The 23829-nt window shown below is 43.8% G+C and overlaps 1 protein-coding gene across 2 annotated transcripts in view; it reads left to right on the forward strand.

Moving 5' to 3' along the window:
- Positions 1–23829, forward strand: part of LOC137327949 (alpha-1,3-mannosyl-glycoprotein 4-beta-N-acetylglucosaminyltransferase B-like) — a 281525-nt gene that overhangs the window by 158463 nt on the left and 99233 nt on the right. For both annotated transcript variants that reach the window (XM_067993941.1, XM_067993951.1), the window contains exons 5-6: positions 3996–4042; positions 5759–5872. In XM_067993941.1, the coding sequence (XP_067850042.1) occupies positions 3996–4042; positions 5759–5872 (161 nt within the window). The remainder of the gene's footprint in view (positions 1–3995; positions 4043–5758; positions 5873–23829) is intronic.

A 23829-nucleotide genomic window follows, 5' to 3' on the forward strand; every position in this document is an offset into this window, starting at 1 on the left:
ATTGGTTAACGGACAGAAAACAGAGAGTAGGAATAAACAGGTTATTTTCGACTGGCAGGTTGTAACCAGTAGGGTGCTGCAGGGATTGGTGTTTGGGCCACAGCTATTTACAATCTACATGAATGACTTAGATGAAGGGACCGAGTGTAATGTATCCACGTTTGCTGATGATACAAAGCTAGGTGGGAAAGTAAGCTGTGAGGAGGACACAAAGGATATGCAAAGGGATATCGACAGGTTAAGTGAGTAGGCAAGAATGTGGCAGATAGAGTATAATGTGGAGAAATGTGAGGTTATTCACTTTGGTAGGAAAAATAGAATATTGTTTAAAAGGTGAGAAATTATTAAATGTTGGTGTTCAGAGAGATTTAGGTGTCCTTCTACATGAAACACAAAAAGTTAACATGCAGATACAGCAAGCAATTAGGAAGGCAAATGGTATGTTGGCCTTTATTGCAAGAGGGTCAGAGTACAAGAGTAAGGAAGTCTTGCTGCAATTATACAGGGTTTTGGTGAGACCACACCTAGAGTGCTGCGTACAGTTTTGGTCGCCTTACCTAAGGAAGGATATACTTGCCTTAGAGACAGTGTAACAAAGGTTCCCTAGATTGATTCCTTGGATGAGAGGGTTGTCCTAAGAGGAAAGATTGAGTAGATTGGGCCTATACTCTCTGGAGTTTAGAAGAATGAGCGGTGATCTCATCGAAACATATAAGATCCTAAGAGGGCTTGACAGGGTAGATGGTGAGAGAATGTTGCCCCTGGCTGGAGATTCTAGAACTAGGGGACATAGTCTCAGGATAAGGGGTCGGACATTTAGGACAGAGATGAGGAGGAATTTCTTCACTCAGAAGGTTGTGAACATTTGGAATGCTCTAACCCAGAGGGTTGTGGATGCTCAGTCGTTGAGTATATTCAAGACTGAGATCAATAGATTTTTGGGCTCTAGGGGAATCAAGGGATATGGTGATCAGGCAGGAAAGTGGATTTGAGGTCGAAGATCAGCCATGATCTTATTGAATGACAGAGCAGGCTTGAGGGGCCGAATGGCCTACTCCTGCTTATATTTCTTATGTTGTTATGTTCAAAGCTGATTTATTTTCACTGCTGCAATCAACTCAAATTTGTGTTTTAAATCACTGCTGACACAAAATCCTTATTCAAATTTTCTTTGATGAAGTAACGGAGAGGGTTGAGGAAGGTAGTGCAGTTGATGTTGTGTTTATTGACTTTCAAAAGGCGTTTAATAAAGTACCACATAATAGACTTGTTAGCAACATTGAAGTCCATGGGATTAAAGGGGCAGTGGCTGCGTGGATACGAAATTGGCTAAGAGACAGAAAGCAGAGAGTGGCCGTGAATTAAAAATAGAAAATGCTAGAAATACTCAGCAGGTCAGGCAGGATCTGTGGAGAGAGAAACAGAATTAACATTTTAGGTTGATGACCTGCTCTAACGAAAGATTTCCAGCATTTTCTGTTTTTGTTTCAGGTTTGCAACATCCACAGCATTTTGCTTTTGCGTAGTGGTCAACGGTTGTTTTTCAGACTGGAGGGAAGCATACAGGGGTCGGTATTAGGAACACTGCTGTTTTTGATATATATTAATAATCTGGACTTGGGTATAAAGGGCATAATTTCAAAGTTTGCAGATGACACGAAACACAGAAATGTAGTAAACAGTGAGGAGCATGGTAGCAGACTTCAGGAGGACATAGTCAGACTGGTGAAATAGGCAGACACTTGGTAGATGAAATTTAATGCTGAGAAGTGTGAAGTGATTCATTTTTGGAAGGAAGGATGAGGAGAGGCATTATAAACTAAATGGTACAATTTTAAAGAGGGTGCAGGAACTGGGGGTTTACTTACACAAATCTTTGAAGATGGCAGGATAAGTTGATACGGCTGTTAAAAAAGCTTACGGGATCCTTGACTTTATAAAAAGAGGCATAAAGTACAAAAGCGAGGAAGTTATGCTAAACCTTTATAAAACACTGGTTAGGCCCCAGCTAGAGTATTGTGGCCAATTCTGGGCACCACACTTTAGGAAGGATGTCAAGGCCTTGGAGCGGGTGCAGAGGAGATTTACTAGAATGGATGAAAGACATCAGTTATGTGGAGGGACTATAGAAACTTGAGTTGTTCTCCTTAGAGCAGAGAAGGTTAAGGGGAAATTTAATAGACTAAGGGACATAGCCTAAAAATTAGAGCCAGGGCTTTCAGGAGTGAAATTGGGAAACACTTCTACGCGCAAAGTGTGGTTGGCGTTTGGAACTCTCTTCTGCAAACGGCAATTGATGCTAGCTCAATTGTTAGTTTTAAATCTGAGATTGACAGATTTTTGTTAACCAAAGGTATTAATGGATATGGGGTTAAGCCGAGTATATGGACTTAGGTCACAGATCAGCCATGATCTCATTGAATGGTGGAACAGGTTCGAGGGGCTAAATGGCCTATTCTTGTTCCTATGTTCCTAGAGGTGTTCAAAATTATGAGGGGTTTTGATAAAGTAAATAGGGAGAAACTGTTTCCACTGGCAGGAAGGAGGGTTGGTAACCAGAGGACACAGATTTAAGGTAATTGGCAAAAGAACCAGAGGTTTTTTTTTACGTAGCGCGTTGTTATGATCTGGAATGCACTGCCTGAATGGGTGATGGAAGCAGATTCAATAGTAACATTCTAAAAGGAATTGGATATATACTTGAAGGGAAAAACATTATAGAGCCATGGGGAAAGGGCAGGGGAGTATGACTAATTGGATAGCTCTTTCAAAGAGCTGGCACAGACACAATGGGCTGAATGGCCTCCTACTGTGCTGTATGATTCAACGATTCTAAATGATGAAGCTGACACATTTTGAAAACTAAAAAACTTTTATACATTAAGAATATTTTCTTAGCTGCTTGAGGTACCTACACCTCAATATTCTGCATCAATTTACCAGCAGCAAAGGTTCACACGCAAAGGTAGATTTTTGTCTTCACTGCTTGGGTGGTAATCTGGCAAAGCAGATCGCCTACCTATTATAAAACCCGCCTGATTCTCATTCTAAATCAATAGAATGAAAATCAGGTTGGTTCTATAACGGGCGGGCGATCCATTCTGCCAGATTACCACACAAGCAGTGAAGACAAAAATCTACCCCACAGTTACTCCTGCTTATGCAACTCTGTCCCAGCCAATGCCATTACCTGGAACTCTGCTCCTTGTATGCAGAAGTTCAAATGAAAGGTTAACCATCACTTTTCGAACCAGGATTGCTGGAACCAGAATTTCTGGAACATCTATTAGGCTATAGGAGATTTGTGACTTGCCATAATAACTAAAACCAGTACAGTGCAGTGCAGCACATTGACCTTTAATATGCGGCTCGCCAGAACATTCATCATGCTAACCTAACTGTATTGTCATTTCTATTTATTCAGCAAGATGAGGATTAATGTAGCGCACTGGTGGCTAGGACAGTTTCCTTTTACCCTTGAGATCTGGGATCTAATCTAATCTAGATTGATGAGTTTAAAGTCTCCTCTTTCTGATAGCTGTAGGGTTCCTGTTTGAAATGAGCCTGGGCTATCTCAACCAGCTTCTAATGGGCCTTGAACCTATAGCACAAAACAGCCCAGATAGGTGAAAGAGTGACTGTTGTGGGTCATGCACACTGTTGCAGAAGGGTTAGAGGCAGGAATAAAGGTAAATTGTTAGGGCAGAGTGGAGGGACCTTTACTATGCAGGACTAATTCCGCAATCTAGCACTCCCAGCGGGGAACCACGCTTGCAGGAAGCATGAATCAGGGAACTTGGGCTACAATGCTTTGTTGCTGGGAGCACCAACTCAGGAATTAAGTCTTACATCTCACCAGCTATACCTCACCCAGGAGTGATTGATACTGCATGACAAAAGTGCAAAATGTGTGCCAATAGTCATCAAAAATTAAAATGAAAAAAATATTGTGAAGTACCGACTGTTAAATATATTTTTCCGTTCCTATTATACAGGTGGAAGAAAATTATGTAAATAGTCTGGCAGAAAATTTACAAAGTAGGTAAGTATGACTTTAACCTGTTGATAGTAGAATACAACATATTGGAGTACCAGCTCATGGTACCATTTCATTAATGAGATGCAAGTTTACTGCCCCACCATGATAGGAGGATAGGAGGAGAGGAAGATCCCCAGAGTCCTTGCTCACCTCCTGGCAGCCGGTTTACCATAGTGTTGGCAGACACCTTGAAAGCAGGTCACTCATCCAACTCCCTTATTACGGTTAGTGCATGACTCTGGGAGGCTGAGAGAGAAGAACAGGAAGGAAAATGTAGGGAGCATACCAATTTAAAAAAATTACAACTTTGGTCAAAGTGGAAAACCAATTTTAAACATGAGCTGGTTTTGCAGATGCGCGCTGCTGGCAAGGAGCCATGCCCATAGGCCAAGTGTACCTGGAAATGATGGCCCGTGATTTCCCAATATGTGCAGCTGGAGGGCGAGGCTTCCTGCTGGTAATGCCTTTGTAAGATCGGCCCTTTAGTGTATAAATCAGAAATCATGGCCATACACTAAAGGGTTATTTTCAGATTTTGCACTCACAGTCAGGAGCCTCTCATATCGGAAATTTGGGCCCACACTCACTGCATGTGGTTTTCTAACCATTTAACATGACTGGTTCAAAAATCATGAGCAGCACACGTCTGAATTTCCAATATTGCTCTCAGCGGGACCATAAATTCAAAATATGACCCCTTGCATTTACATTTTACAGTTCCTTGGGCTGATTTACAGGAAATTCACTGGGTAGTTCCTTGATCTATAAAACTCAAAACACTTAATTATAGAAAGCATGAACCTTGCACTCAATTCTAGTTATATCAACTAATGGCGTAAACTTGGGTCTTTTCTTTTGCCCTTTAGAATCGAGGCCCAGTTTATTTTTGTTTTGGAATGCTGCAAAACTACTTTTGCGTTACATATTTCTGTGTAGACCTGTCAGCTTTTTGGATTGGCTCCATTAGAAACCGATTCAATTTTAGACACTGCATCACAACATGTTCCTGTGCAGATATGAGAGTGGTTTGTGTCTGCAGGGAGTATCCAGAGCCTGGCAACTACTGTCCGAGATGTTATCACCCAGTTGCTTAATGCGCTCGTATCAAATTCCTTTCTCTGCTATCTTAGCAGAAGAGTTAACCCCAAACTGAAAATTAATGAGTTAACACCTGCGCTGACATAGGGCAGAGGGGAATTTCATATCAATGCACTTCAAGCATTTGTCGTTTCTACTCTTATGCTTCCTGATTAGTATAAATCACCTTACATGATTCCGTTTATTCTTAGATCAATTCCAAAGTTATTGTTTCATGGATTCTGCTAAATACTTTGTTAGTTACCACAATATTTCTTGAAGGGTTTATTATCATAAGAATATTGTAAAGTACTCTGCATTTTGTGTGAAATAAATGGGTTGAAATTGCACTGTGGGATACTAGTAATAAACCTGTTAATGTGTTTTATGAGAAATTCCTTTGTCTGCTATCTTAGTGACAATGTTAACCTATTTAAATAAACTGGTCAACGGTTGTGTTAAATTAGCTGTCAATTACGATATTGGTCACTAATATCACAAAGTGCAGTTTCAACCCTTAAGAGTCTGAAAATAAATTGTTTCTGAAAGTTGCTTGTGTAAGAGAACAAAATCAATAATGTTGTCTTCTGTAAGCTTGTTTTGAAAATGGATAATTCTGGGTTATTGATATGTTACCCACAGGTACTCCAATGAAATACAATCAGGTCTTCTCGAGATCATCTCCCCTTCGGCTAATTTTTATCCCGAGCTCTCAAATCTGAGGGAAACTTTTGGAGACTCCCAAAAGAGAGTAAAGTAAGTCTCCCTTTAAAACTGAAGCTGCTTACCAATATATTTTCTAACAAAAGGAATTCTACAGATGTTATGATACAACTGAGTCAGGCATTGGAAGGGATCTCTTTACACCAGGAAGCCGCCATTACACTTTCCACTTTGCTCACGAACACACTATAATACAGGATAGAAAGTGGCCTGCAGAGTTTTGGGCAAGTGGGAGTTTGTGTAGGATGGACGTCAAGAGTCTGGCGAGGACAGTATTGGAAAACTTAAGCCTGCAGGTGACAAAGCATGGAAGAGGGTTTCTGTGGTGGTTGGCACAGAGGTGGGCAATATTGCAAAGGTGAAGATAGGTGGTTTTGGTAATGGAGTTGTGGGGCTTGATGTCGCAAATGGAACACCAAGGAAGAACTGTTCTGTTCTTCTTTATTAATTTAACCTCCAGGTGCAAATAAAATTCTTCCTCCTTCATTCAGCCTCCACATAATATAAGATAGACCATCCTCCAACCAAGGATAAAAGCTGGTGCATTGATCATTGTTTGAACAGTCATGTAATCTTTCCTTGTTCCGCTATATAAGTACCTCCACTCTAGATTGCACCCTCAGTTCTTTTTGTCCTGTAATCCTCAATGGATTTATCTCTTCTCTCCCATACCACAAAAAGTTGAAGCTACCATTTGCTACGTTGTTGATCAGTAATAGAGCTGGCATTAGAATTTGGGGGACCCCAAGCAAGATTAGTCATGGGGATCCCCCTACCCAATCTGACTCCTTCCATTCAACCACTTGTGTCTTTTATTCTACCCAGCACACACCACCATACAACCAAAGAGCCCTGAAGTTCTTTACATAAGGAAATGAAAAGCTGGAAAATGCATCATTTGGAACATAGGAACAGGAGTAGGTCATTCAGCCCCTCGTGCCCGCTCCGCCATTTGATAAGATCATGGCTGATCTGTGAACTAACTACCTGCCTTTGGCCCATATCCCTTAATGCCTTTGATTGCCAAAAAGCTATCTATCTCAGATTTAAATTTAGCATTGAACTAGTATCAATTGCCGTTTGCGGAAGAGAGTTCCAAACTTCTACCACCCTTTGTGTGTAGAAATGTTTTCTAATCTCGCTCCTGAAAGGTCTGGCTCTAATTTTTAGACTGTGCCCCCTACTCCTAAAATCCCCAACCAGCAGAAATAGTTTCTCTCTATCCACCCTATCCATTCCCCTTAATATCTTATAAACTTCGATCAGATCACCCCTTAACCTTTGAAACTCCAGAGAATACAACCCCAATTTGTGTAATCTCTCCTCGTAACTTAATCCTTGAAGACGGGTATCATTCCAGTAAACCTACGCTGCACTTCCTCCAAGGCCAATACGTCCTTCCGAAGGTGCGGTGCCCAGAACTGCTCACAGTACTCCAGGTGTGGTCTAAACAGGCTTTTGTATAGCTGCAGCATAATTTCTGCCCCCTTGTACTCTAGTCCTCTAGATATAAAGGCCAGCATTCCATTAGCCTTATTGATTATTTTCTGCACCAGTTCATGACACTTCAATGATCTATGTACCTGAACCCTTAGGTCCTTTTGGACATCCACTGTTTTTAACTTTTTACCATTTAGAAAGTACCCTGTTCTATCCTTTTTTGATCCAAAGTGGATGACCTCACATTTGTCTACATTGAATTCCATTTGCCACAGTTTTGCCCATTCACCTAATCTATCAATATCCCTTTGTAATTTTATGTTTTCATCACACGGACTGCAGCGGTTCAAGAAGGCGGCTCATCACCACCTTCTCGAGGGCAATTAGGGATGGGCAATAAATGCTGGCCTCGCCAGCGACACCCACATCACGTGAACGAATAAAAAAAAACACTGCTTACAATGCCACCAATCTTTGTGTCATCGGCAAACTTAGATATGAGACTTTCTATGCCTTCATCTAAGTCGTTAATAAATATTGTGAATAATTGAGGCCCCAAGACAGATCCCTGCGGGACTCCACTAGTCACATCCTGCCAATGTGAGTACCTACCCATTATCCCTACTCTCTGTTGCCTTTCGCTCAGCCAACTTCCTAACCAAGTCCGTACTTTTCCCTCGATTCCATGGGCTTCTATCTTAGCTAACAGTCTCTTATGTGGGACCTTATCAAATGCCTTCTGGAAGTCCATATAAATAACATCCATTGACATTCCCCTGTCCACTACTTTAGTCACCTCTTCAAAAAATTCAATCAGGTTTGTCAGGCACAACCTACCTTTCACAAATCCATGCTGGCTATCTCTGATTAACTGAAAATTCTCGAGGTGTTCAGTCACCCTATCCTTAATTATAGACTCCAGCATTTTCCCCACAACAGATGTTAGGCTAACTGGTCTATAATTCCCCGATTTCCCTCTCTCTCCTTTCTTAAAAAGCGGAGTGACATGTGCAATTTTCCAATCTAGAGGGACAGTTCCTGAATCTAGAGAACTTTGAAAGATTATAGTTAGGGCATCCGCAATGTGCTCACCTACTTCCTTTAAAACCCTGGGATGGAAACCATCTGGTCCTGGGGATTTGTCACTCTTTAGTGCTATTATTTTCTTCATTACTGTTGCTTTACTAATGTTAATTTTATCGAGTTCCTGTCCCCAATTCAATATTAGTTTTCTTGGGATTTCCGGCTTGCTATCCTCTTTTTCTACTGTAAATACTGACACAAAGCAATTGTTCAACATGTCCGCCATTTCCCCATTGTCAATGATAATATCCCTACTTTCAGTTTTTAAGGGGCCAGCACTGCTCCTGACCACCCTCTTTTTCCTAACGTAACTATAAAAGTTCTTCGTATTGGTTTTGATATCCCTTGCGAGTTTCTTTTCATACTCTCTTTTTGTAGCTCTTACTATCTGCTTTGTGACCCTTTGTTGATCTTTGTATCGTTCTCATTCGCCAGGATCTGTGCCATTTTTTGCCTTTTTGTATGCCCTTTCCTTATGTCTTATACTGTCCCTCACCTCTTTAGTTGTCCATGGCTGTTTTTTTTGGCAAGTAGAGTTCTTGCCCCTCAGGGGTATAAACCAATTCAATATCACGTTAAATGTTTCTTTAAACATTTCCCACTGATCATCGGTCGTTTTACCCATTAACAGATTTGCCCAGTTTACTGTGGACATTCTCTGTCTCATCCCATTGAAGTTGGCCTTACCCAAGTCTAGAATCTTAGCAGCTGACTCACTTTTTTCCCTTTCAAACACTACCTTGAACTCGATCATGTTATGATCGCTATTTGATGGATGTTCGAGTACAGTTAAGCCGTTAACTAAATCTGGTTCATTACTCATTACTAAATCTAGTATGGCTTGCCCCCTTGTGGCCTCTAGGACATATTGCTGTAGAAAATTATCCCGGACACACTCAAGAAATTCACTACCCTTCTGACAGTTGCTCGTCTTCTTTTCCCAATCTATATGAAGGTTAAAGTCCCCTATTAAGACCACTATGTCTTTCTTACATGCTTGTCTAATCTCTGCATTTATACAATCTAGCTCTTCAGAGCTGCTGCCAGGGGTCCTATACACAATTCCCACTATAGTCTTAGATCCTTTCCTATTTCTCAATTCAACCCATAAGGTCTCTGTTGGCTGCTTACCTCTCGTTATATCCTCCTTTATCATTGAAGTGATTTCATCTCTAATCATTAAGGCTACTCCTCCCCCTCTTCCATTTTCCCTGTCTCTCCTGTAGACCTTATAAGCCGGTATATTCAGTTCCCAATCCTGACCATCCTGCAGCCATGTCTCAGTAATAGCTATCATGTCATACCCTCCAATTTGAATTTGAACCTGAAGTTCATTTAATTTATTCCTTATACTCCATGCATTTGTATATAGAACTTAGTTGGGCCACACACCCAAGCCTGACCTTCAGCATTGATGCTGGGTTAATCGCCTTACGCCTTCTAGTTTTCACTTTATCTGTAGTGTCTAAAGAACACTTTCTTTCTGCTGCTCTACGCTTTTCCCTTTCACTTGTTCTTGAACAACTGTTTGTGCTATTTGAATTGTAAATTTCCCCTGGGTCTTTCCCTTTCTTGCTGCTCTCAACTTTACTCCCTTCTGTCTCCCCGCTCAGGTTCCCATCCCCCTGCCACTCTAGTTTAAACCTTCCCCAGCAGCACCAGCAAACACCCCTGCGAGGACATCGGTCCCGGTCCTGTTCGGGTGTAACCCGTCCCGCTTGTACAGGTCCCACCTTCCCTAGAACCGGTCCCAATGTCCCAGGAATCTAAATCCCTCCCTCCTACACCATCCCTGCAGCCACGCATTCATCCGGTCCATTCTCCTGTTCCTATACTCACTAGCACGTGGCACTGGTAGTAATCCTGAAATCACTACCTTTGAAGTCCTGCTTTTTAATTTATCTCCTAACTCCTTAAATTCACCTTGCAGGACCTTATCCCTTTTTTTACCTATGTCGTTGGTACCGATATGGACCACAACTACTGGCTGTTCACCCTCCCCCTCCAGAATGTCCTGCAGCCGCTCCGTGACATCCTTGACCCTAGCACCAGGGAGGCAACATACCATCCTGGAGTCACGTTTGCGGCCGCAGAAACGTCTATCTGTTCCCCTTACAATTGAATCCCCTATCACTATAGCCCTGCCACTCTTCTTCCTCCCCTCCTGTGCAGCAGAGCCACCCATGGTGCCACGCACTTGGCTCTTGCTGCTTTCCCCTGATAAGCTATCTCCCCCAACAGTATCCAAAGCGGTATATCTGTTTGAGAGGGAGATGGCCCCAGGGGACTCCTGCTCTACCTGCCTAGTCCTTTTACTCTGCCTGGCGGTCACCCATTTCCTTTCTGCCTGTGTAATCTTTACCTGCAGTGTGACCACATCACTGAACATGCTATCCACAATAGTCTCAGCATCACGGATGCTCCACAGCGAATCCACCCTCAGCTCCAGCTCCGAAATGCGGTTAGCCAGTCGCTGCAGCTGGACACACTTCCTGCACACATGGTCGCCAGGGACACTGGTAGCGTCCATGACTTCCCACATAGTGCAGGAAGAGCATATCACGGGTGCGAGCTGTGCTGCCATGACTTGCCTTAGATTTACACTGAGTTCACCTCTCAGACTCTCCTCCCGCTCTCGGTCTCTCCTTTTATACTGCGCTCAGCTCTCGGACTCTCTTGCCTCATCTGTGACGTCGCACAGAAGTTTTCTCTTATTGCAGGTCTGCTGCTGCTTTTATTCCTCACTCTCAGTCTTCTGCCGCTCAGGTCCACTGCCGCTCTGCGGAACAAGTTAGGAAAAGCAAGGCAAAGCAGCACCTCCTTCCCCCACTTCACCGAACTCCCACACTAACCAAACTCTCAGTTGCATCACTCTGTCCTGCCGCACTCTGTGCTGGCTGCACTAACAGGCCTCTGTATTTCTACAGTTTGTGACTCAGATGAGTCAGGCCTGCTCCACCTTCAGGAACCAGTTTAATCTAGCTAACCAATTAACTTACTACAGCAGCTCTCTGCTGAAGCCTGACAGAAACTTAAAAATTTAAACTATAAAATTGAACTTAAACAGTTGATAGCAATTAAACTTAAACAGTTGATAGCATTTACACTAGATTTTAAAGAGATTAACTCTTAAACTCCCACACTCAACAAACTCACAGTTGCTTCACTCTGTCCTGCCGCACTCCATGCTCTCAACTCTTTTTAAAACATGAAGATCGGATCATGATGAGGGCTGTGGGGAAGTGAGGGAAGTTGCCTGCCACCACTTTAACCCACCTTCTCCTCTCCTGTTCGATCAAGCGGAAAAGGTATTCAACCTTCTGGACAGATCAACTCTGGTAGGGACAAACTGTTACTCATAGCTGCTTTAACATTCCACCACATGGTAAAGGTGTCACAATCCTGGACCGTCCTGCTTCTGCCTTCGGCTTCATTGACATGGCAGCTGACAGGACCAGGTGTGAGTAGCTCACATGGAGCAGTGTAAATCCGGCCATTTACGTTTGTACATTCCTTTGTTCACACTTTTTCCCAAACACGTGTCAAGCACAAAGCTGAAACTCCCAGAGCACGTGTCCACCTGTATATTGTGCCTCACCAATTGTAATGCAACTTTTAGCAGCAGGCTTGGCTCCCCATAATCACTCTCACAATTGTGTCCAGTTCTGGGCACTGCACTTTAAGAAGGATGTGAAGACCATAGAGAGGGTGCAGAGGAGATTTACTAGAATGATTCCAGGGTTGAGGGACTTATATTACGTGGATAGACTGGAGAGGCTGGGATTGTTCTATTTGGAACAGAGAAGGTTGCGAGGAGATTTGATAGAGGTATTTAAAATCATGAAGGGTCTAGACAGAGTGGATAGAGAGAAATTGTTTCCATTGGCGGAAGAGTCAAGAACCAGAGGGCATAAATTTAAGGTGATTGGCAAAAGAACCAAAGGTGATATGAGGAAAAACTTTTTTACACAGTGAGTGGTTGTGATCTGGAATGCATTGCCCAAGGTGGTGGTGGAGCAGATTCAATCATGGTCTTCAAAAGGGAACTGGATAAATATTTGAAACTAAAAAATGTGCAGGGCTACGGGGATAGGGCGGCGCAGTGGGACTAGCTGGATTGCTCATGCATAGAGCCGGCACGGACTCGATGGGCCAAATGGCCTCTTTCGTGCTGTAACCTTCTATGATTCTATGATTAGCAGCAGGCTCAGTCCTCCATGAATCACTCTAACTATTAGGAGTAGGCTCGGCCCTCATTGAATTGCTCCCACAGGTTTTGTAGGTGCTAAAGTTGTCTCAGGTTACAGAATTTGTGGAGGAGGGGCACAAAATGACTCAGTGGTTCCATAATTCCAGTGAGAGACTGGTGCAACCCCCAGCGAAATGGTGGAAACCCAGTTACACCAGTCTGTGCCATTTCCAGGACGTTCCTTAGTGCCTCGTAAGGGGCATAAACTTCCCTCCACCCCATATAAGGCAAATTACAAGTCAGTGGGTGGGGCCAGGGCCAGGGACTCCCTAAGCCAGGAGTTACTACTCCTGGACTAGGAAGGGGACCTGGGATTGTGTTGTAGCTGGTATTTCTCTTGAGGTGAGGCATACTGACCACCACAGGCTAGGCCAGGATAGCAGGCCAGGCTAGCAGACCCCGAAGAACTTTCTGGAAAAAAATGTAATCATTCGGCCTCCTTGCTCGGGGGCTGATTGGAGCAGTTCGAGGGTCAGGGAATGGAGGGTCAGGCCAGCATATTTATTAATTCTGGAGCAAAGAACTCTGGCACAAAGGCACTCATCCACCTGCAGTTCACTTAGTGAATCAAGCAAGAGCAGGGAGCACTGGCAAGACCACTCCATTAAACAGACACCAGCTGAGTCACATTCGGAGAAAGGTTATGGGTCCTGTGGTCCCAGTCAACTTTACGTAGCATTGGTCACAGATTGATGCTGCCTCTGGATTTGTACACTGGTGTGACATTACACCAGCGTAGTGACCAGAGCATCCAGATGATCACCAGTACCACAGATGTTGACATGGGCAAAGGTACACCTTGGTTTGGATCAAGTGTCAATCCAGGTTGATTCAGAAATCAATGCCCAACTAGAAGTAGCACAGTCTGTGGTGCTGGCCCTCTAACATCAACACTTTCGGATAGAGGAAAAGCAAGGTATCAACTGAGGAGACTTCCTTTCTCAATGGGACTCTCTCAAGGAAACTTTATGGCTATGTCTTCAGCCATAGAGAGTTTATGGATAGCATAGTTAAGTTGGCAGTGGCCCCTTCAGACTGCTGATGGTTCCCATCACAGGACTTGCCTGTGGGACATCAACCCTGGCACTTGTTGCAGCAGATTACCAGGACAATCCAATGTTATCCCAGACAAGAAGACCCAGTAAACTCTGTGCTGCTGAAACACCTGGGATTCATGATCAATCGAGGGAAATCTGAGCTTCTTCCTCACATGTGTGCAGTGTAGAAGAGAGAGGCCTTCATCTCCATTCCATTGGATAGATTTGCCAGTAAACAGGAGGAATGCTGCACAATCCAGGTGGGATTCTGAATACAGGCACAACACTTCCTTTGAATCCAGGCCCCGATGACAACTGCTACCCATCACCTATATGATGCTGCATTATAAACTATCCATCCAGTCTCTTCACAGGAAGTCACACCCATGGATCTCAACATCGAACAAACCATAGGTGTGTGATATTCAGTTCTTGAGGCATCTCCTCATGCCAAAAAATCTAAACATCACTAAAAGCGGCAAGTTGCTGTGGGGGCAACAAAGTGGCATTAATATAGACTTCTCTTCTCTTTCTTATCCTCTTTTCTCTATCTTTCTTTGTTTATTTTTCTCGTCCCTGGTCTGCTTCCTTTATGTCTCTTTCTGCCTTCCCAGCCAGGCTGGATGTGAGATTGGCCATTGTTTTCTCTTGCAAGAACTGACCATTTAAGTTTGCTTTAAGAGATCACACAAACTATAGGCTCGATTTTTGCACCCCCGAGCGGGTGCGTTTGTGGCGGGGCTGCGAAAATTGGGGATTCCCGGGGCGGTTCTGGAGCCCGGCTCCAACCCGCCCACTTCCGGGTTCCCCAATGACGTGCTGACATGCGCATGCAGCCCCCGGATGTGGGACTCCTGCCGGCAATTAAAGCCGGCGGGGTGCCACTTAAAGTACTCATTAAGGTATTTCAGGTCTTTTAGAGATCTGATTAACATAACATTTTAGGAGGGGTGGGATTTTGCAAACAACTGGGACTGTTTCCCGTACTGGGGGAAACACTCCCAGTTCAAATGGATGTGTTGCAGCCATCAGCCTGTGGCAGCTGCAAAGGTCCATTTGACAGGTGGGGGGGGGGGAAGACCCTCACTCATTGCAGGAGGCCACTCTGTCACTTGGGACAAAGTTTGGCCTCCACCACCCTCCTCCTAACAATAGAATTCACAAACTTGCACACTTACCCCAGTGTCCAGTCACATGTACCTACCTTGCGGACCCCCTCAGATGTACATCTTCCGGATGGGGGCCACTGTAGCTGCAGCCATGACTTCCTCGGAGGACAAACAGCATTACCATCCTCACCGTCCACGTCGTCCATCTCTGACACGTGGAGCCCCACAACATTGCTGTGACACATCCACCTGCCACAGCAGGAGGGAGGGCAACGGCAGAGAGAGATGCGTCGCAGAAGGCACTACCCTCGCCACAGGGTCTACAGACCGAGGCTCAGCTTCCTGGACCTCTCTGAGCAGCAGTGCACATGGAGGCTCAGAGTCACTTGACATGTAGTCGTGGACATCTGCAGCCTCCTTCATGCCAAGCTGCTCCCGGCTGGCCCGAGCACCATCTTCTTACCTGTCGCTGTCAAAGTCACCAGTGCCCTCTGCATCCTTCCAGGGTGCCACCGGGGACATCGCCGATGTCTCTCAGTCGTCTGCACAAAAGAGCCATGCAAATACACCTACACCCATTCTGCAGTGACACAATGGGTGGCATCAGTTGTGGGTCTTCATAGTGATCCCCAGGAAAGGGCATTATTCCACAAACCAGACAAGATTCACAAAGACGTGGCAGTAGTGGTGACAATATAATATGTTATGTGAGTTGATCAGAAATTAAATATCGGTAAACACCATCACAAACCCTCAAACACCCTTGTGCATCCCCTTCCTGCTCATGACACGTTTGCCTTACGCTTCCTACTGCACATATGTGATGCATGCCCTGTGGCTGCAGCACAGGTTGAGTGAGGCTGACCGTGAAAGAGATGCATGAGAGGGTGAGTATGAGATAGAGCCATGAGATTGTATGAGGATTGGGTTGAGTGGTAGTGGCGGGATGAGTACTGGCGAGGTGAGTAAGTGCACGTAAGATGAGGATGAGCTTTGAGTGGGTGTGAGGAGTGATGTGATAGAGTAATGTTGGCAGTGCAGAAGGAGATGTGGGGTGGGGGCGGTGATGTGGCAGACGGAGTGTAGGGGAATGAGTAAGTGTACTCACTTCGGCTGACCTACTTAGGTGATTGAAGCGCCTCCTGCACTGTATGCAGGTGGGCGATATGTTGGTGGTGCAGCTGACCTCCTCTGCCACCTTGAGCCAGGCCTTCTTGGTGGCAGAGGCAGGCTGCTCCCTCCCGCCCGCCGGGGGGATGATCTCTGTCCTCCCCCTCCTCCTCACCCCATCGAATAAGAGCTGGAGTGAGGCATCATTAAACCTGGGAGCAGCCTTTCCCCTGGGCTGCTCCATGCTGTAATTTTTCCTATTTCCTGCAGCATCAGTCAGTGGAGGACTGCCCCTTTAAATAGGGCCCCTCCAGCTGACAGCCTGTGCTGTGCATGCGCAGTCCGCCCGCTGCGCTGCTTTCCAGCGCGAAACCCGGAAGCACAGGTAAGTGGCTCCAATTAGCCTGCGATTCCGTGCGGAGCACCCTGATTTCACTGGGCGCGTTACCCACGCGCCCAGTCAAACCCCCACTGCGAACCCGCCGCCCTCCTAATATCGGGCCCTATAGGTTTCCTTAAAGGGGGAGTTTTATTTATAAGAGAAGTTATCCTCATGGTATGGTACTAAACCATACTGACCATAAAGATCTGATTTAGTGTGAAGAGCAGATTTGATCCCTGGTCCCTATTGATTTACCATGGCAGGAGCACTACAATTGTGCTCAGTAACCCCAGGCTCGGTGGAGCGATCATTATCCAGTGTTCCTCTCCTGGAAAGTGCATGCATGGAATTGAGTGAAGACAGAGTTGGACTTTGCTGCAATGATCATAAGAATAGTAAGTGGGTGGCCATCCGGCAGGGTAGGATGAGGCAGGCAGATAGGGAAGAAAAAAAAGAGGGGGGTGGCAGTATTGGTCAAAGATACCGTCACAACACTGGAAAGAGATGATGTACTTGAGGGTTCAAAGACAAAATCTATTTGGTTAGAATTAAGGAACAATAGAGGAGCCATTACGCTGCTGGTTGTATACTATAGGCCACCAAATAGTGAGAAAGTGAGAAGGAGATAGAGGCGCAAATTTGCAGGCAAATTGCAGAAAGATGCAAGAACTTTAGAGTGGTGATAATGGGGGACTTCAATTATCCTAATGTAGTCTGAGAAAATAACAGTGTAAAGGGTAAAAGGGGAGGGATTCCTGAAATGTGTACTAGAGAATTTTCTTGATCAGTATGATTCCAGCTCAACGAGGCAGGAAATAGTGCTGGATCTAGTTCTGGGGAATGAAGTGGGGCAGGTGGAGCATGTTTCAGTAGGGGAACATTTGGGAAACAATGATCGCAATATCATTCAGTTTAGAATAGTTATGGAAATGGACAAGGAAAAATCAAATGTGAAAATACTCAACTGGAGGAGGGTTAATTTCAGTGAGTTGAAAAGATTTCTGGCCCAGGTGGATTAGAATCAAAGATTGGCAGCTAAAACAGTAAATGAGCAGTGAGAGGCTTTCATAGAGGTGATAGGTCAGGTACAGACTAGACGCGTTCCCACAAAGGGGGAAAGAAAGGGCATCCAGAGCTAGAGCTTCTTGGATGACTAAAGATATAGAGAATAAAATGAAACAGAAAAAGGAGGCTTATAATAAATGATAGGTTCAGAATTCAGTAGAGAACCAAGCTGAATACAAAAAGTACAGAGGAGAACTAAAAAATGGGAATAAGAGGGACGAAGTGTGTGTAAGAATAGATTAGTGGGTAACATAAAACAGAACCCAGAAGTCTTTTATAAACATATAAATAGTAAAAGGGTGGGGCCGATTAGGGACCAAAGTGGAGATCTTCTTGTGGAGGTAGAGGGCATGGCTGAGGTACTAAATGAATACTTTGCATCAGTCTTCACTGAAGAAAAGGATGCTGCCAATGGCACAGTAAAGGAGGATGAAGTAGCGATATTGGATAGGATAAAAATAAATAAAGAGGGGGTACTTAAAAGGTTGGCAGCTCTCAAAATAAAAAAGTCACCCAGTTCTGATGGGATGTTCCTAGGTTGCTGAGGGAAGTAAGGATGGAAAATGCGGAGGCTCTGGCCACAATCTTCCAATCCGTCTTAGATATGGGAGTGGTGCCAGAGGACTAGAGGATTGAAAATGTTACACCCCTGTCAAAAAAAGGGGAGAGGGATAAAGCCGGCAACTACAGGCTAGTCAGCCTAACGCCGGTGGTGGGAAACTTTTAGAGACAATAATCCGGGACAAAATTAATTGGCACTTGGAAAAATATGGGTTAATAAATGAAAGCCAGCTCGGATTTGTTAAAGGCAAATCGTGTTTGATTAACTCAATTGAGTTCTTTGATGAAGTAATGGAGAGGGTTGATGAGGGTAGTGTAGTTGATGTTGTGTATATGGACTTTCAAAAGGCATTTGATAACGTACCACATAATAGACTTTTTAGCAAAATTGAAGCCCGTGGAATTAAAGGGACAGTGGCTAAGTGGATACAAAATTGGCAAAGGGACAAAAAGCAGAGAGTAGTGGCGAACGATTGATTTTCAGACGGCAGCGAAGTATACAATAGTGCTGTTCCCCACTGCTCTTTTTGATATATATTAATGACCTGGACTTGGGTATACAGGGTATAATTTCAAATTTTGCAGATAACACGAAACTCGGGAATGTAGTAAACAATGAGGGGGGATAGCAATAGACTTCATGAGGATATAGACAGATTGGTGAAATGGACAGACACATGGCAGATGAAATTTAATGTAGAGATGTGTGATGTGATATATTTTGGTAGGAAGAATGAGGAGAGGCAATATAAACTAAATGGTAAAATTTTAAAGGGGGTCCAGGAACAGAGAGACCTGGGAGTGTACAGAGACAAGTCTTTGAAGATGGCAGGGTAAGTTGAGATGGCTGTTAAAAAGGCATGCGGGATCCTTGGCTTTATAAATAGATGCATAGAGTACAAAATCAAGGAAGTTATGCTAAACCTTTATAAAACACTGGTTAGGTCCCAGCTGGAGTATTTGGCTAATTCTGGGCACCACATTTTAGGAAGGATGTCATGGCCTTAGGGAGGGTGCAGAGATTTACATGAATGGTACCAGGGATGAAAGACTTCAGTTATGTGGAGAGACTAGAGAAACTAGGGTTGTTCTCCTTAGCGCAGAGAAGGTTAAGGGGAGATTTGATAGAGGTGTTTAAAATCATGAACAGTTTTGATAGAGTGAATAAGGAGAAGCTGTTTCCAGGAGCAGAAGGGTCGGTACCGAGAGAACACAGATTTAAGGTAATTTGCAAAAGAACCAGCGGCAACATGAAGAAAAAAGTTTTACGCAACGTGTTGTTATGATCTGGACTGCCTGAAAGGGTGGTGGAAGCAGATTCAATAATAACTTTCAAATGGGAATTGGATAAATACTTGAAGGGAAAAATTTGCAGGGTTATGGGGAAAGAGCGAGTGTGTGGGATTAATTGGATAGCTCTTCCAAAGAGTCGGCACAGGCACGATGGGCCGAATGGCCTCCTTCTGTGCTATATAATTCTACGATTGTATTCTATGAATGCTCTCTCTGGTCAAATTGCCATCTAGGCTCACACATGACCTGCTACCTGATGGCTGCCAATAACATATAAAATCCTAAGAGGGCTTGACAGGGTAGATGCTGAGAGGATGTTTCCCCTGACTGGATAGCTTAGAACTAGGGGGAATAGTCTCAGGATAAGGGGTCGGACATTTAGGACTGAGATGAGGAAGAATTTCTTCACTCAGAGGGTTGTGAGTATTTGGAATTCTCTACCCAAGAGTGCTGTGGATGCTCAGTAGTTGAGTATATTCAAGACTGAGGGCGATAGATTTTTGGACTGTAAAGGAATCAAGGGATATGGGGACCGAACGGGAAAGTGGAGTTGAGGTCGAAGATCAGCCATGATCTTATTGAATGGTAGCACAAGCTTGAGGGACCGTATGGCCTACTCCTGCTCCTATTTCTTATGTTCTTATAACTGTGGAACTATACATCAGCATGAGTCACCAGAATGCCCTTGGGACAGGAAAGTAGAGATGCTATGGCATGCTTTGTTTATGTTACAAATTTTCATTGGCTGGAACAGGTTAGATATGACCTGGCGTAGATTGAGTCAAATCTCACAATCTGTCCAAACAGATCTTCTGTGTTCATGCAAGCATGAGACCTGTGTCAGCGGGGACAGTTGATGTTTAATTAGAAAGGAGGATGTCTGTTGCTAATGACTGTCTGGAGACTCGGTGGCAAAGTTATTTAAAACGCAACTACTAATATCTATGTAAATTAACCCCACACATAAGGAAGCTTAAGGAGGCTGTGGTTCAGTTAATTCTCAGATAGATTATAAAGCATATTTCCTGCAAATAAATAAAATAATATTCAGGCACTTACAACAACAAAAAGTCCCCAACAAATTTCATATAAAATCTATTTTAGCAATTCATAGAAAATTTCCAGAAAATTGTGAGGTAGTTCTGTGATAGACCATCCGATGCAAGTCATTCTGATTATTTTCCATCTATTCTGCAAAACTGTGCTCTATCTAGCCAATACTACGCTTTGGAAAGAGTTTTAAAGCAGCACACAGTGAAAGAATTCCATTCTCTACTGCTATTAAATTAAACTTACGCATTGTCAATCGAAAAATGGGAATTTAAAAAATATAAAACACACATTAATACAAGTTCTTAATGTAGTGCTCAAGTATTTAAGGGGTATTTTGAAATATCCCTTAAATACTTCAGAATGCAGCACCCAACAAGTTACCATGGTAAGTGCTTGGAGTGCTTAGTGTCTGTCCAAAAAATGTCAGGCCTACATCAATGTACTGGCACTCGATTAGTTAATAAAGTAGCATTTGGGAGCAGTTTTCAGCAAATTAGAGAAGAAGGGGCCAAATTTCCTTTTCCGTTTACTCAGATAAATTGGGAAAAATTTGGACAGAGCCATTCTGCCAGCTCAATATCACCTGCTGCCATTTCCAGGATTTCTGACTGGAAATGATGGTGGTATTCCCATACATCCGCCCAAATGTGGACAGACATATTAAAATAGCTTGCAAATGGAAGAAGTACATTATATGACGTATTTCCCATCATTTGCACCATAGCAACACTGGGCGCTAGGACTGCCATGCGTTCCTGGTCTCACAGCATGGGTACAAAGTGAGAAGGGGGGGCTTATATCTGAAAGTCCACAAGGGAGTGGGCTTCTTCTGCCCAGCGATTTTCCAGTTTTTATTACAAATTAGAGACTCCTCTTCAGTTGTCCCAGAGGCAGCCAGTCTGGTAATGCTGCATGGACCTCCAGGACCAGCTGCAGTGATTTCCCCCTTCAACAACAACAACTTGCATTTATATAGCACCTTTGAGGAGTAAAACGTCCCAAGGCGCTTCACAGGAGCGTTATCAGACAAAATATGACACCGAGCCGCAAAAGGAGATATTAGGACAGGTGAGGTAGGTTTTAATGAGCTTCTTAAAGGATAAGAGAGAGGTGGAGAGGAGTAGAGGTTTAGGGAGGGATTTCCAGGCTGTAGAGCCCAGACAGCCGAAGGCACAGCTGCCAACGGAGAGGGCAAAGGAAATCAGGGATGCACAACAGGCCAGAATTGGAGGAACGCATAGTTCTCGGAGAGTTGTAGGGCTGGGGAGGGACAAGGCCAAGGATGAGAATTTTAAAATCAAGGCGTTGCTGGACCAGAAGCCAATGTATGTCAGCGAGCACAGGGGTGATGGGTGAACAGGTGAACTTCCTCCTTCCTCACAAGCCGGACATGCAACTGAGGCAGGAATCCTGCTGGGAGGTCACCGAGAATATTTAAGGGATCCTGATCCTGTGAATCGGCCGAGATCAGGGGGAAAGGAAGGGGAGGGGACAGAAGTCTTGCCCCTTCAAAGTTAATGTGGAGCCAATAGGAATAAATGCCTCCAGCTCCGGAATGGATAGTGGGACACAGGACGTTTAGGGGAAATTTAGCATTATTTAACCATAGGATTTAGTCTTGGCTCAGTAGCAGCACTCTCAGCTCTGAGTCAGCAGATTGTGGATTCAAGTTCCACTCCAGAGACTTCAGCACAAAATCTAGGTTGACACGTCAGTGCAGTTCTGGGGGGAATGTTGCATTGTTGGAGATGCTGTATTTTGGATGAGACGTTAAACCAAGGTCTCATCTGCCCTCTCAGGTGGATGTAAAAGATCCCATGGCACTACTTCAAAGAAGAGCTAGGGAGTTCTCCCCAGTGTCCTGGCCAATATTTATCCCTCAACCAACATCACTAAAAAACAGATTATCTGGTGTCATTATCAAATTGCTGTTTGTGAGACTTTGCTGTGAGCAATTTGGCTGCCGCATTTCCTACATTACAACTGTGACTATACTTTAAAAGTACTTCATTGGCTGTAAAGCGCTTTGGGATATCTTGAGGTCATGAAAGATGCTATATAAATGCAAGTCTTTCTTTATGATTTCATATTATCTTAACATTACAGCAACAAATCTACTCCAAACATCTCAGCAACATTAGAAATATAATTAGAAGATTTTTCAGTATTTTAATGTGTGAGCTGAAATGTTTTATTAAAAACGGTCAGACCGGGGAGTACTTGATTCCTTAAAGCTGCTAGCAGTTTAACAGTTATATTGTTGTGTTAGGCTGGTATCCTGGTGTTGGGGTCAAAACTTATTGGGAGGTACCTTTGAGTGAAATGTGTCAGCGTTGCCCATTTTATTTTTTCAGTGGATCTACACGGTCTCCTCTTGGTATACCATTTTCTGCTGGATACCAAGATAGATAAACACTAATGGTTTACTACTAATTCAGACATAGTTGGCACAAGTTACCACCTGCTTTCAATTTTCTGATGCAGTGACAAGGGCCACCTCTAAACTCAGTTTTGTGAATAGGTGCATAATCTAGACCCATCACCACCCTGCTCAGTAGAAATGATTCAAGAATTCTCAGCTGAAACATTTGGAAGTTGTGCCTTCAGCTGCATGGATTTGAGATAGCTCTGTTTTGTTTTAAATTCTATCACATCTTTAATTAACAGCTGGGTAGATGTCTTTGCCAGTTCTGTTTGCTGGTGACATAACACATTTCAGGCATAAATAATGACTGAATTTAAATATATAGATCCATGTCCATTACACCAACATTGGGAAGTAGCAATAAACCCGCCAGAAAAATCATTCCCCCCCCCCCAACTTCTGCACTCAACTGTTGGTTCAGAGTACAGGAAGTTTTATTGTGCATCTGGCCCGTGTTCTACCTGAGTTGGAAATGCTTGATACTAACATGGGTGCCTGGAATTTCTGCAAGGGGTTCTCCTAGAGTAGAACCTCAGGAGAAATGGCAGAAACCGATCAAAACGGTCATTTCACTAGGATTTCTGCCAATCCTCCACCAAAGTTGAGGCAGAAGATCGGGAGAATCCCACGGAAATTTTTGCCTGGGATGACTATGGCGTTCCATTCCTTCCATGGATAGTCTGTGCTTTCAAGAGTATACAGTTCAACAAAATTAAATTGAATAAAGCGCTTGTTTTAAAGTTGGATGTAGTTTCAGACTCTTTATCAACTGAAGCACAAACTTAAGAGACTGTGCTGGTCCAAGCAGCTGAGTCGATTGCCTATTGACCTGTGAAGAAATTAGCTCTGAGGGGTTTGCCCTGACGTGTGAGTCCTCTTTTTAGACTTTTGGAAAATTGCTTTCCAAAGTGTGACTTAAATAATTTCTGAAATGGTCCCCGTCTATTAAAAAGAAATGATTAATAATTAAAAATGACTTGGTTCTTATTGTAGTTGGCTCTTCACACAGGAGAATGGATTATGAATCTGTCTCCCAGGCAGGAGGATTCTATAAATTACATGTTAATGAAAGCTTCTGTTTTGAGCTCTGCTACTTTAGTGATGATGAGACTGTAATTACAGCCACTGAAATGTCTTACTTCATTATTTGTTCTCTGCAAAGGCTGCAGAATTCAGCAGGAAG

Source organism: Heptranchias perlo, chromosome 1 (assembly GCF_035084215.1).
Source record: "Heptranchias perlo isolate sHepPer1 chromosome 1, sHepPer1.hap1, whole genome shotgun sequence".
Classification (NCBI taxonomy): domain Eukaryota; kingdom Metazoa; phylum Chordata; class Chondrichthyes; order Hexanchiformes; family Hexanchidae; genus Heptranchias; species Heptranchias perlo.